Genomic DNA, 15,719 nt, shown 5'->3' with positions numbered 1-15,719 from the left:
TAGTTTTTCATAAAACATATTAAACAAATATTCATACAGTGTATACTATGTGCCAAACTGTGTTGGATGTTGGATAAATCATATAAACTAACAGATGTGATCCTTGTCTCATGGATGTTATAGTCTACATATATAGAACTCAAACACATGAATAAGTATATAATTGTAAATTGTGGTAAGTGCTATAAAGGAAAAGAACAAGGTGTTATGAGAGAGAATAGCTCTGAGAAAAATTTAGATTGGAGGAGAAGATTAGTGAAGTCTTTCTGTGATAAAGACACACTGAAACTGGAACAGAAAAAATAAACAGAAGTTAGCCAGGTAAAGAGTGGGGTTAAGAGCTTTTAGGTAGTGGAAACAGCATGTGCTCAGAGCCAAGAAAAAGCTGGATGTAAACTTAGTGAGCAAAGGGGAGAGGGAGAGAGTTGGTAAGGGAAGGGCCTAGAACCAGATCATGTAGAATCTAGTAGAACAGAAACTATCTGATGCCAAAGCTCATGTTGTTAAAGCACAATGCATACTATTTCCCAGATCTGAAAAAGGTCTACGTAGTTTAATACAGTTTCCTACTTATTTTATTGATAATAATAGCAATCTTTGTGAAAAACTTATAAGAACATATACTTATTGGCCCAAATAGTGATTACTACAGGTTTACTAGACATGCATACAAAATCAGTCCACAGTACTAAAAGGTTAATGCTAGGAAAAAACAACTGGCATCCTAATAACTCAATCCCTACATTAACAACTATAGTAGTGATATAAAAACTTCTCGGTTTTTTCAATTAAAATTTTGAGAAAGTCAAACATTTATTACTAAAGATAACATAACCTTCTAAAAAATCCTGCTACATCGCATCCATATGAGTAGGAACAAATAAACAAGAATAAAAAAGCACATTAAGCACATGGACATCTTGAACAGAAATTTTATTTTATTCTGTAAACATCCATGCATTATTGTATTCTTTTCATATGCCAGGAAAAATTGTGAAAGACTTTGAAATGGACAAAAATATTCTTAGGTGTCTTGTGTAGTGGACCATTTTGAATTATCTACACTGTTTAGTCTTTTAGCTATTTTACAAATATAAGTTGTAAAAAACTGAGAGTAATGTAAGTAGTGTTTGTCCAAATGATCCTTTCGTACCATGGAAGTACAATGGACTGCCTTGCAGGTAATCACCAAGTGTTCCATTTATTTGTAAATTCATTTCAGCACTCCCAATGCCTATATATTTGTGTTCTTTGAATTCTCCTGTTAACCAGTTGTAACATCTTTCTGGTTCCCTCATTACCTAACGAATGAAATAAGATCTTTGACATGTATTCATTTGGTATTTGTAACAAAGACATGATTTTAACTTAAAAAATAATTCTTTAACAGTTTTAGAGATAATCCACTGAGATGCCCAATGGATTCACCTAATAGAACCAGTAAACAGCATTGCCAGAGGAGTGCACTTTTTTTAAAACATCTTTATTGGAGTATAATTGCTTTACAATGGTGTGTTAGTTTCTGCTTTATAACAAAGCAAATCAGCTATACATATATCCCCATATCTCTTCCCTCTTGCATCTCCCTCCCATCCTCCCTATCCCACCCCTCTAGGTGGTCAAAAAGCACCGAGCTGATCTCCCTGTGCTATGCGGCTGCTTCCCACTAGCTATGGATTTTACGTTTCGTAGTGTATATATGTCCATGCCACTTTCTCACTTTGTCCCAGCTTACCCTTCCCCCTCCGCGTGTGCTCAAGTCCATTCTATGGTAGATCTGCGTCTTTATCCCCGTCCTGCCCCTAGGTTCTTCATAACCATTTTTTCTTTTTAGATTCCATATATATGTGTTAGTATACAGTATTTTTCTCTTTCTGACCTACTTCACTCTGTATGACAGACTCTAGGTCCATCCACCTCAATACAAATAACAATTTAATTTCTTCTTATGGCTGAGTAATATTCCATTGTATATATGTGTCACATCTTCTTTATTCATCTGTTGATGGATACTTAGGTTGCTTCCATGTCCTGGCTATTGTAAATAGAGCTGCAATGAACACTGTGGTACATGATTCTTTTTGAATTATGGTTTTCACAGGTAAAGGTCCAGTAGTGGGACTGCTGGGTTGTATGGTAGTTCTATTTGTAGTTTTTTAAGGAACCTCCATACTGTTCTCCATAGTGGCTGTATCAATTTACATTCCCACCAACAGTGCAAGAGGGTTCCCTTTTCTCCACACCCTCTCCAGCATTTATTGTTTCTAGATTTTTTGATGATGGCCAATCTGACTAGTGTGAGGTGATACCTCATTGTAGTTTTGATTTGCATTTCTCTAATGATTAGTGATGCTGAGCATTCTTTCATGTGTTTGTTGGCAATCTGTATAACTTCTTTGGAGAAATGTCTATTTAGGTCTTCTGCCCATTTTTGGATTGGGTTGTCTGTTTTTTTGATATTGAGCTCCATGAGCTGCTTCTAAATTTAGGAGATTAATCCTTTGTCAGTTGCTTCATTTGCAAATATTTTCTCCCATTCTGAGGGCTGTCATTTGGTCTTCTTTATGGTTTCCTTCACTGTGCAAAAGATTTTAAGTTTCATTAGGTTCCATTTGTTTATTTTTGTTTTGATTTCCATTTCTCTAGAAGGTGGGTCAAAAAGGATCTTGCTGTGATTTATGTCATAGAGTGTTCTGCCTATGTTTTCCTCTAAGAGTTTGATAGTGTCTGGCCTTACCTTTAGGTCTTTAATCCATTTTGAGTTTATTTTTGTGTATGGTGTTAGGGAGTGTTCTAATTTCATTCTTTTACATGTACCTGTCCAGTTTTTCCAGCACCACTTATTGAAGAGGCTGTCTTTTCTCCATTGTAGATTCTTGCCTCCTTTATCAAAAATAAGGTGACCATATGTGCGTGGGTTTATCTCTGGGCTTTCTATCCTGTTCCATTGATCTATATTTCTGTTTTTGTGCCAGTACCATACTGTCTTGATTAGTGTAGCTTTGTAGTATAGTAAAGAGTACACTTTTAAGCACTTGCTTAAGCCTGCAAGTATCTTTTCTTGGCAACTGGAGTGAATCCCAAATACCAACAGAACTTTACTTAGATGACTGTTTGTTTAAAAAAACAAACAAAACAAAACAAAAAACAGAAAACAAAACCCCATTGTTTTTTTTTAAATAAATAAATAAATATATTTATTTAATTTATTTTTGGCTGTGTTGGGTCTTCGTTGCTGCGTGCGGGCTTTCTCTAGTTGCAGTGAGCGGGGGCTACTCTTCGTTGCAGTGTGCGGGCTTCTCATTGTGGTGGCTTCTCTGTTGCAGAGCACGAGCTGTAGGTGCATGGGCTTCAGTAGTTGTGGCACGTGGGCTCAGCAGTGGTGGCTTGGGGCTCTCGAGCACAGACTCCGTAGTTGTGGCCCACGGGCTTAGTTGCTACGTGGCATGTGGGATCTTCCTGGAACAGGGATCGAAGCCGTCTCCCCTGCATTGGCAGGTGGATTTTTTTTTTTTAAATATCATCTCTTTTATTTTATTTTATTATCATCATTATTATTATTTATTTATTTTTGGCTGCATTGGGTCTTTGTTGCTGCATGCAGGCTTTCTGTAGTTGTGGCGAGGGGGGCTACTCTTCGTTGCAGTGCACAGGCTTCTCATTGTGGTGGCTTCTCTTGTTGCAGAGCGTGGGCTCTAGGTGCATGGGCTTAAGTAGTTGTGACACGTGGCTCAGTAGTTGTGGCTCTCAGGCTCTAGAATGCAGGCTCAGTGGTTGTGGCGCATGGGCTTAGTTGATCCGTGGCATGTAGGATCTTCCCGGACCAGGGGTTGAACTTGTGTCCCCTGTATTGGCAGGTGGATTCCTAACCACTGCACCATGAGGGAAGCCCCAACCCCATTGTTTTTTGATTTGTGTTTTGTCTTTGTTTCTAGTTTGTGCACTGCCAGGAAATTATTGCTTCCTGGTGGCAGCAATACTTGAGACTTTGCTTTTATGGTCCGACCATTTGGTGATCTCTGTAAATGTATTATAGATGTCCATTCTTTGTTGGGTGAAAGATGACACAGAATCCTATTTGTAGTCCTACTTGTAGTTTTATTTGTCTATTTCTCCATTTTGAGCTCAAAACAATTAAGAAACTGGTGCCCTCTGGGAAGGAGAACAGGTCTTTGATTTTTTTTGGGGGGGGGTGCATTGGGGATGAGTTTTTGTGTTTCTGTATTTGCTCTGGACCTGTGGCTGAAGCTGCAGAATTGAAATTATGAGCCCTCTCTGTGTTTATCTGTAATTCAGAAAGACCTTTACCCTTTACCATTGCGAAATGCTTCCCAATCTCTGGGAAGTATAAAGCTATATTGTCTCTGAAGTTAAAGGAGCTCTGTTCTGACTGGCTTACAGAGATAAATGCCTAAATAAGTTAATTATTCCTAATATTTCCCAAAATAAACTGAATTTCTAATACTTCAAATATGCTAGACTTAAAAAAGAATCTTCTACTAGAAACTAACTCATAAATATTTTAAGAATCCAAGTTCATAAAATTAGGGTAAATCTTTGGCAAATAAGACTAGCTTAATAATTTTGGTTTAAAAATTGTCTTAAATAATTTTTAATGTTAAATATAATACAAGTACACATTTTGTTTTTCTTGGGTTGCTTTCCCTAAACATATACAGGTTTATTGACTGAAGAAGCTTACATTATTCCTACATAATCCATGTCAGCTTGAACATAATTTCCATGATCTTTAGGTAACTTAAATTTTGGAGTGCATTACATTAAATTAACGGATAATCATTAGAAGCCTAGATAATTTTTAAATAAGATAAAATAGGAAACATCAAGTACTAATCGTAAATAAACTTTTTTTTACTGTGGTGAAACATAACATAAAATTTACTACTTTAACCAGTTTTAAGTGTACAATGAAATGGCATTAAGCAAATTCACAATGTAATGCAAACATCACCACTATCCGTTTCCAGAACTTTTTCATCATCCCAAAGAGAAATTCCATACCCTTTAAACAGTAACTTCCCACTCTCCACTTTCATCTATCCTATTTTCTGCCTGTATGAATTTGACTATTCTGAGTACCTCATGTAAGTGAACTCATACAATATTTGTCCTTTTATTTCTGGCTTATTAAATTCAGCATAATGTTTTCAAGGTTCATTCATGTTGTAGCATGTATCAGAACTTCATTTCTTCTTTCTGCTTAATAATATTCAGTTATATCTGTATAACACATTTTGTTTATCCATGTATCTTTGGGCTGTTCCCACCTTTTGGCCATTGTGAATATAGCTGCTATAAACACTGGTGTACTAGGTGCTTGCTTTCAATTCTTTTAGGTATATAAGTAGAAGTAGAATTGCTGGATCACATGGCTAACTTTTAGAAGAACCACAAAAGTGTTTTTCACCGTGGTGGCACCATTTTATACTCCCTCCAGCAATGCCCAAGGGTTCCAATTTCTCCACATCCTTTGCCAACACTAATTTTCTGGGTTATTTGTGTGTTTTTTTTTTGGGGGGGGGAGGTTTTTTTTTTTTTTTTGATAAAACACCAGAATGTATATAAAGTGGTATCTCATTGTGGTTTTGATTTGCAGTTCTCTAATGACTAGTGATGTTGAGTATCTTTTTGTGTGCACATTGCTATTTGTATACCTTCCTTGGAGAAACGTCTATTCAAATCCTTCACCCATGTTTCAATTGGGTTCCCTTTTTTTTCTTTTCTCAGTTGCAGCAGTTCTTTTTATATTCTAGATATTAATCATATCTCATACATGTGATTTGCAAATATTTTCTTTCATTCTGTCATTTGTCTTTTTCTCTCTTGACAGTATCCTTTGATGCACAAAAGTTTTTAATTTGATGGAGTCTTATCTATTTTTTCTTTTGTTGCACTGATTACTAATCATAATTTTAAGTTTATATACTTTTGCTTATTTTTATTTGCTATATAGATGCTAGAAATTTGTGTCATATTTATGAACATGTTCCTTTTTGCTACTTTAACAAGTAGTCAAAGGATTGCATGTCACTGTAGAAAATTATATTATGCATGTTTATGAGCTTTGCTGTCTGCTAATATATGCGTATGTCAGATAGTTCTTAATTATCTACCCCAAGTTTTCTCTGTGAAATAGAAATGACTTTCATTAAAAGTTATACTTAATATGAGTCGCTGAGACTACAGCAGAAGCAGCAGTGATAGAGATATACAACTGAGCATGTGCTTTTATTTTTTTAAGGGGAAAAAAAAAATTGCCCTAAAGCAGCAGTCCTCGAACGTTTTGGTCTCTGGACCCCTTTACACATTTATAATTTATTTAGAACTCCTAGAGCTTTTGTACATGTGGGTTATAACTATCAATATTTACTGAATTTGAAATCAAAACAAAAATTTTATGAACTTATTAATTCATTTGAAAAAAGCAATGATTAACATGTTGCATGTTAAATAAACTATACCATTATATTATTATGAAGATAGTTTTCAACTTGTGGGTCATTTGAGAAAGAACTGTAATCCTAAAGCAAAGTATCAGTTTGTTCCAGAATATTTGAAAGAACATAATGAAAGATAAAACTCGGGAAGTGAAGATTATTTCCTTTGATTTATAATGCCCGAGCCTGAAAATAAGTTATAAAATGTGTTAAAATACACATTCACTTAAAACAAGGTTCACTTAATTTTGATGGGCTTCTTTCCTTGGCTTACTGATTAGTGCTTTTACCCACTATCTATGTAATCTGCCTAGATAGCAGAGATCCTGTGTCTTACCAGAATAATTTTCTCTGCTATATGTTAACTTTATTATATGCTTGAGTATTTAAGGGGAAAAAGAACAAAAAGTTCCTCAGTTATGAAAGAGTTACTTCTTAACAACTGTGTTACCTTTTGTGCTTTTAAAAATGTTTTATTGTCATTTTAATAAAAAAAGGCAACCAAAAAATTATTTCTCAGGCATCCATGATCCTATCTTAAATCAAGTGTCCAAATTTCCTCTGACAACTCTAAATCAAATCAAATTATTAAAAAATTTCAGGGTATCTTTCACTGAAAACTATCTTTGAGATTTCCTGGCAGGCTCCTAGAAATCACAGAAATTTGTTCTTTCAGCATAGATAAGAGTGATGAAAGATATAATTAGTTTGATGAGTTACAACTATAAATTTCATAAGAAGTCGTCATATCAAAAGAGAAGCCCAGGGCTTCTCTGGTGGCGCAGTGGTTGAGAGTCCGCCTGCCGATGCAGGGGACACGGGTTCGTGCCCTGGTCCGGGAAGATCCTACATGCCGCGGAACGGCTGGGCCCGTGAGCCATGGCTGCTGAGCCTGCGCGTCCGGAGCCTGTGCTCCGCAACGGGAGAGGCCACAACAGTGAGAGGCCCACGTACAGAAAAAGCAAAAAAAACAACAAAAAAAGAGAAACCCAGTCTTCTCTAGGTTAAGTTTATATAAGCAAAATGTTATTAATATAACTATTTCATTAATTGTGTGCTTTGTGTAAAGTCCCTGGAGAATTGTCAATTACCCCTAGTCCCTAATGGTTTTACTCTAAGGGGAAATACTGCTTAAAAATTCGTGAAATAGTTATATTCCATCCCTCAATAGAGAATTTTACTCCCTGCCATTCTGCTATTACTGGTTACAGTTAATAACTACAGCTATTAAGTTCCTGTCATCTACAGATGGATTTTGATGCTTACCTAAAAGTTATGCTGTAAGCTACAGACCAGAGCTTGTGCATTTAACAAGAAGGACAGTTTCACAAGCCTCATAGAAAGAACTGTACCAGATACTTCCAACTACTGACACTTCAAAGAATATATTCTTGGGTACAGACTGCTGAAGTGATATTGCTTAGATAACTTTTAGACTGTAATAGTGGACTGGGTTAGTATTTCCAAAACTCTCATTAGTCTAGAAGCTGAAAGCTTCATGAAAGCAAACTGCTAAGATCTAGTAGAATGAGAATTAATTACATAGGACTGAGTAAACAGAAGAATTTTTTCCTGGCTATTTGTTTGGAATATTATTGATGTTTTAAATGTTCTATTTTTAGGGTATGTGAAGAAATTTCTTCTTTCTTCTCAATCTATATATAACCCACACAATTTCGTACATCCTGATTTCTTAAAACTAAAAGTTTTGAATCTCACCGAGTCCCTCAGAATTCAGAAACTCTTACTAGGTCTGCTAACTTTTTTTTGACAATATAGTGATTTCCATAGATTTATTAAGAATATCTTCCTTTTTAACAGGATATAATTGGACAAACTGATGGTGGAACCAAGGACTTACCTGTGTCATGTTTGAGAATGGTGCCCATTTAATCAGATACGTCTACCACTTCTGAAGAACAAAGACTGGCTGTACTCACGAAGCTAATACCTATAAAGCCCTCCCAGGAAAAATGACCTGGTACCTGAAGTAGAGGGTCTCAGCCTTGCATGTGGTTAAGGAAGGTCACTTATATATGGTAATGAACTTTTGGTGACCTGGAGAAGAGAGGAATTCACCCAGTAACAGGTACCTGCAGGTGAAATAGGGTGAAGAGATTGTCTGGGGCTTGGTTTCCTAAACTTGGAATGGCAAAAATAGAAACTTTTAAAAGTAAAATCTGAGATTCCCTATGAAAACTTCCAGAGAGAAGTTAATTTTGCAGCCTCAGTATTTGCAAAGCAAACTCAGAGAAGCTACCTGGTTAATTAATACCTTGCTGCAGCTAAATATATAATCAATCCCAAACTAATGAGATCTGCCATTTTTTTGCAACAAAAATCATTATGAGATTATTATGATTGGGGGTGTAGAGAGCTGTCAAGAAAATGGGCAAGAAAGATTATTAAATGTCCTGATTTGTATACTCTTCTGGGTTATCTGCACTTTTTACTTTCACTATTTTACAACTCTGCAAGTTATAGAAAACTAATGCTAACGCAAATTATTGTCTACAGAAATGCAAATAAATTTTGTCTTGAGAAGGAACAATTGATTATTGCCCTGTGTATACTGACCAATTTTGTATCTATTTATAAATTCATCCCAGTCTTTGTGACTGCTGATATATGTATGTGTCCTTTGATTTTTTTTCTTTGAACTGGTTTAACAGCTTACTGTTCTCTCATTAATTAATTAAATAGAATAACTGACACATTTATATTTCTATGAATGTTATGATTCAACCTTTAAAAATATTATCCTTTAACGCATATCATACTGTGTTCTCCGAAGTATTTGTTTTCATGGATTTATCTAAATATATTTCTGACTCCAATTGTGCTTATAGCTTAAAGCTTTGCTGCTTGGACCAGCAAACTTCCAGAGTAAATATAGTCTACTGTTCACAGTTCTTAGGTTGTGCAATACATTTTATCATTCAAGTATTCCAAACCAAGGTCCAAAAATCCTAATTCTCATTCTATAGAAGAATTTGTAACTAGCTAGTCATCTCCCATAACATCATTCTTTTTCTTTCTCTCTTGCACTGAGAGTTGCTATAGCAGAGAGGTGAAGAGTGATGATTCTGGAGCCAGACTGCCTGGACTTGAATACCAGTTTAGTCTCTAGCTGGTTATATGTCCTTAACCTCTTTGTGTGTCAATTTTCTCATAAGTAAAATGACAATGTATGTAAAGTGTTGGTATATGTAAAATGTTTAGAAGAATGACTGACAATATTATGTTAATATACTAAAATCATCATGGATAGGAAGAAACAATAAAACCATATATATATATAAATATGTATATTCTTCAATTTTCTGACCAAAACTTTTTAAGTGCTTCTGGTCTTTTGTAATGGTATCATTTATCTCCAGGCAAATCTATAAGAGTGTCAGGTTGCTAACTTTTAGCATTTTCTCTCTTAAGTTCCAAATAAATGCCCTAGGAAGATAGACACTTCCTGACTGGCCATATCAATCTAACATATTTGTTTTCTCCATATCCTTTCCCAAAAGGAAATCAGCAACTCTTTCTTCCCAGGGCAAGCAGCAGATTTTCTTGCATCCAGTGGAGCTTGGGGACCATCATTATTATGTGGGACTTCTCCAGAAGATTTAATTTCTGTCAGTAAGACAAGATTTCTTATTATGTATCTCCATGGCTATTTTTGTCTTAAATTCCTCCTTGCCTCTCATTATGCTTGGAGTTTTGCAAGCATAATACAAGCATTATGCAAAGTATAGTTGTAATTTCTTCAGGTTTGGATCCAGTCTCCTTGAAAAGACCTTTACACTTATTTAGTAATCACAGAGGGGCAAGATTTATTTTTCCTTTTTTCCTTCCGTGTGTCACACACCCCTACTCTCTGTTCTCTTGAATCAGGTTTCTCACTCAAATATGAAACTTCAGGGATTCCTATTTGATATGTTTCAGTTATTATAAGGAAGTCTTTTCAGCTCTTTGATGAGACACTACATACTGAGAATTATTAGTCAAGATGCTTTTTGGTTGCAGAAAACAGTTTACCCATCTCTATCTCTAATTAGCTTTTTCAAAGTAACGTATTGGCTCAGGTAACTGAAAAGTCAAGAGGCGGGTATAGTTCAACGGGCTGGAGTAAGTGGTCGAAAAATGAGTACCTCTCTTTCTCTCCCATTTCTTAGGAATGCTTCTTTACAGTTGGCTCCATTATTGGCAGGCATTACTTTCATGGTTCCAAGATAGGAATTCTTTGAGTTGTATATTTCCTCATTCATATTCAATAGGAAACAGAGTCTATGTTCCTAGTCATTCAAATAAAATCTAAGAGATGAGACCCACTTGCTCCTATTGACCTGAATTATGTGTTCCTTGAACTAAAAACTGTGGTTATGTGAAATAGATATGCTGACTATACTAAGCCACCTACCCTGGAGGATTAGTCAATCTCACCCTAACTATATGACTGGGAAATGCAGTGTAGTGTTAGAAAGAGGGATGGGAAATGGCTGCTGGAGAGGCAACTAACAAATATCCATTATGAGAAGCACTTCTCAAGCCTCTTTGTTTCCTGAAAAAGCAAGTTGATCAGTTTGGCAATAACCAGTATTCAGATCACTAGGAGCTAACTATTGAAGAGTTATTCAAATCATTTTCTGTGTAATAATACGAAACTCAGAATATGATAACTTAAAAGCTTGGTTATGAATACAAAACTTCCAAATATTTTAGTTTGAAAACCAGGATAATTATTGTAGTTGCTGTGGTTACTTTATAATATGAGAATACAAAAGACAGTTTGGTATACTTTGGAATGTTTATAAGTTATAGCAAAGCTATAGCTGGAGAATTCAGTTGTCAACTGGAATTCATTAATAATTTTATTAATCAATATTTACATTTTCTACTTGGCCTTTGACTCAGCTAAGTTTGTTTCCAACCAGGCATGGCTTGTTGAATATAAGCGTTAAAGTCATCATTTGGTAGTTTAGCTCCTAAGGGTCGACTGATACTAGTTTTCCTCCCTGCATCCCCCTGAAATCCTGGGTGTTTTTTCTTCCTAAGGATTAAAAACAAAATTACACTTATTACTTATTTTTCTTTTTCCTTCTCATTTTATATTCATATCAGGGACTGAGGTTTCTTTTGCAGCCATGGTCTAAATTGTCACTGCTTATTCAGCTATGCTTATCAGTTTAATCTTTCCTAGCCTGACACTTTTTACAAAGTATCATTCAGCCAATGACTGAAAGAAGTGATAAACACCCTTAAAAGTTTCTATATGAAGATCAGTAATATCAGAATTTGTACAAAGACTCAACTTTCTAAATGGTTGTAATGAGAACATAGTGAAAGAAAAGAAAAAAAGATGCAAAATCATAAGGAAAAAAAGCAAGATTAATACAAATTAAATATTATCTTGACCAATCTGTTTGGATATTAAAACTTAATGTGATCCTCTTAAGGGATTATCTTAATTAAGCTAGGCAATTTATTTTAAGGTATGTGATGAAATTACTAAAGAAAAAGATAACTTCTGAGCAATGAATTTCTTGAAAGTCATGTGATGAAAGTTCATTGCCACATACTACAAAATCTTAATGATGTTAGAGTACTTTAGGTACAGGAGAAACTCTATTAAATTCCTTGATGGAAGATACTCAGTGGCACTTACACTTTCCCAAAAAAGCACTAGTGAAGGTCTTTCAGAGTAAAACACATCTTCCGTCATATGCTATAGCCTACCTCCAAGGACAGGAGGTAGGCTGTATGCTTGCAAAATCATTAATGCAAAAGCCTCTTGTCTTACCGGTTCCTCTGCACTGCCTGTTGCATCATGGGAATAACTGATGAGACCAGGGATGGGCTGCTCACCGTGTGCCATGATAACAGCAGGACTGGTGTAGAATGGATGCTTCTAATGCACAACACATAACAACTATGAATATAGTGACAGGAAAACATGAAACTATACAAGCAAAATGACTGGAAAGGAAAAAGGGTGAAAACAAATGGAACAATGGAATGTCAAAAATTTTCAAATGAAGAATGACAAAATTAGCTTAGATTTCAAATGGTACAAGCTTTTTTTAAGATTGAAACTGATGGTACTTTTAACTCTTTTAATTAAGAGTAAAAGAAAGAGAACATACGATGATTTAATAATGTATTTCATCAATCATTTCCATAAAAACAGAACAAACCTCACACACAACAAATACTTACTAGCCTTAAGCAAGGACTTAATGGATCACTGAATGGATCTGGAGACAGAATAATCCCATCTTCAGTGAAAGAACCACCTACTTGTCTGAATGGACACTTCCAAAGGATCTCTATGATCCTTTCCAATATATACATTGTCAAAAAAATCCTCTCATGCTATGCTCATACCCAAAGTATCTGGATGAGCCATAAACTTTAAAAATTACTTCATATAGCGATTAGATTTTCAATTTTTACACTCTCAATGAACAATCATTACTCCCAGAAGTGATATGCTACTGTCTGAAGATTTTAAAGTGTACAAGGTCGGTTATACTAGATATGGATAATAATATAAATCATGTTCTGTGACTTTAAGATGATAACTAAATTTACTGAAGTACTTCATGGTACTATATTTACTCCCAGAATTGTTCAAAGAGAACTTGTAATACTTTGATGCTGTTTTAATGATATTTATTACTTTATTAAATTAAAAACATGAATATCTTACATCCATTTCTTCTCTTTATGACTGGAGTAATTTGTGTCCAATAGTTAAATAAGTGCTACTTAACTGCTGAAAAGTCTTGTCTTAAAAAAATATATTTATTAATCTTCCTCAGCTAATTTCTTGAACCACCTTAGGTATCTTACCTTCAGTTTGGTGCTCCTCTAAGAATTTGTGAATATTTGATGTTCTGAATACATGAACATTGTATATTTACTATGATCACAAAAATGACATCTTCAAAGAGTTCTTAAATGTCACATTGTTTATCATTGGAGCTATTACTTCAGTAGATAACAGCAGAATTTTTAATGCCTCAGAACGCAGAATAAAACTTCAATGCTTTCAAGAACTCTACATAATGGAGGGAATATAGCTGTGGAGTGTCATGAATATCCCCGTTCTTTTTAAAGGATGCCCTGAAGTGGTATTTAACTTATGGAAGAATGGGATGGAAAGAGAGATGAGATCAATACATTTACCTGTGGGTCCTTTAGATCTCTGGGTCTCTCTCAGCAGGCTTACCTTGGCCGCAATGGCTGCTGCAGTTATATGCGATGAAGAACTATCTTCTGTTGAAGCAACACCACTGTCTTTCTTCTCTTCTTCCTCTTCTTCACATTGAACCCCTTTGTCTTCTGTCTGTTTATGGGGGCTAGTTGTGGGAGGAGGGGAAAGAGGTGGTGGTGGGGAAGGTAAATCTTCAAGTTCATCATGCACTTCTTTTACTTTTACAATGGCATCACGTAAAAGGTCAATGGCATGAGGTAGGGCTGGCAGTATGAACTGAAAGCATTCCTGTATGCAAGAGGAAGAAAAAAAATGAAGATAAAGCATTTTTATAGGCATACAAAATGGCAGCAGTCAAATGTGTTTGTGATTTTGGATTTGTGATTTTCTCTCCATCTGTCTTAAGAAAGAATCATATTTATTGTATTGTCTTTGCAATGCAAAATATGAAGTAAGAATGGTATATATTACGGTATTCTCCATAAGCTGAAGAACTACACTATATAAGCACACAGTACATTTTTTGTTTTTAAGTAAAATTTCTATAAAACTTAGGGGTTTAAAGATACATTATGAGAGAGCAGGTAAGAATATTTACCTTTCTGGTTAGAGAAGGATACTAGAACTAACAAACCAATTGAGTACTGAACTATTTTATTCAGAGAAATAAGTTCTGACTATAATCATAAAGTACAGCTAGACATCATTGTACAATATGTAAAAATAGGTATAAGTTTGTACAGCATAAAAGTCAATATAGTCTCTTGGTTTCTTTTTTTTAGTGGGCAGTGAAGGAAAGTACAGCATTTATTGCAGGGTGCCAAGCAAGGAGAACAGGCAGCTAATGCTCAAAATATATCCATTATTACCTATATTGTATCACCAAAAGAAAATAGGTGAGAATTTAAAAATCAGAACATAAGGCCAGATATGTTTGGGGAATATGTTTGAGCAGAGGTCTTTCTCTTTTACATTTACAGTAACTTACCTTAAAATCTAATATGTAAAGAAATATCTTACAATTTATGGACTACCTGGAAGGTATCTAATCTTTTAACCTACTGGAAAAAATTGTATAGTGAAGAATTTAACTTTAATCAAAGAGAGGTCTGGTCTTTACTCTCAGTTTTTGGGAGGTGATCTCTAGTTCCTTGTTATGCCATGCCTGATAAGAGTGTCTCTGTTTGCCTGGGGGCTTTGGCCACTGCACAGTCTAACAATGTGGTTTACTATGAGGGCTTTGGGAAATACTGTATCAGTTTTGCCTCTGGAAAGAACTGGGAATGGCTGACTAAAGGTCAACCATGTGGGCAATACGTGATCAAATCCTAATAAAAACTCTGAACACCAAAGGCAAAGGAGAATGTACATAGTTACCAATACTCTGTGTATACTGTCTTATATTGTGGCTAAGAGGAGGTGATGCTTCCATGATTCCATGGAAGAGGATGACCAGAAGTTCCCTGTTTGGTACCTCTCTTAGACTCTGCCATATGTGCTTCTTTCCTTGGCTGATTTCAACCTGTATTCTTTCCCTGTAATACAACATACCCATAAGTATAACAGCTTTCAGTGAGTTCTGTGAGTCCTTCTTGTGAATTATTAAAAGTGAGGGTGATTTTAGAAATCCCCTCAATTGCAATTGGTGTCAGAAATGAGGGCAGCCTTATGGAGTGCTCCAACTTTGTAGCTGGCTAACTTCTGCAGTTGGTCAAAACTCCTTACAGTTGGTGTTAAGAAGTGGGATTTGATAGAAAGACCCTGACTCACTGAAACTTGTGATCTGGGAAGAGGAAGGAAGAGAGGGTGGCGGATAACGAATCTTTAGAGCCTAGATGAACACAGGGTCACCCACAGTATGGAACTGCAGCTGTACTTTAATTAGTTACTGGAGATAAAATTAGCAATGAAGTTTTAAAATGAAAGATCTAACTCCTAAGGTTATGTCAAAGCACAAGAAATGCAAAATGATAAAAAACAAAGTAAACACACTATTTCTTGGTTAATGGTATCTGTACTAGCTAAAACAAAAGTAATGGAGAATGTTGGGG

At 35.4% G+C, this 15,719-nt stretch overlaps 1 protein-coding gene across 2 annotated transcripts in view; it reads right to left on the bottom strand.

The window, feature by feature from the left end:
• GPHN (gephyrin) overlaps positions 1-15,719 on the bottom strand; it is a 619,699-nt gene that overhangs the window by 254,677 nt on the left and 349,303 nt on the right. For both annotated transcript variants that reach the window (XM_029239205.1, XM_029239207.1), the window contains 2 exons: positions 13,684-13,956; positions 12,253-12,360 (listed from right to left, as the gene is read on the bottom strand). In XM_029239205.1, the coding sequence (XP_029095038.1) occupies positions 12,253-12,360; positions 13,684-13,956 (381 nt within the window). The remainder of the gene's footprint in view (positions 1-12,252; positions 12,361-13,683; positions 13,957-15,719) is intronic.

This window comes from Monodon monoceros, unplaced genomic scaffold (assembly GCF_005190385.1).
Source record: "Monodon monoceros isolate NGI ecotype Baffin Bay Population unplaced genomic scaffold, NGI_Narwhal_1 Super_Scaffold_21, whole genome shotgun sequence".
Taxonomy (NCBI): domain Eukaryota; kingdom Metazoa; phylum Chordata; class Mammalia; order Artiodactyla; family Monodontidae; genus Monodon; species Monodon monoceros.
The sequence above is the reverse complement of the archived record's forward strand: the minus strand, read 5'-3'. Positions and strand labels throughout refer to the sequence as shown.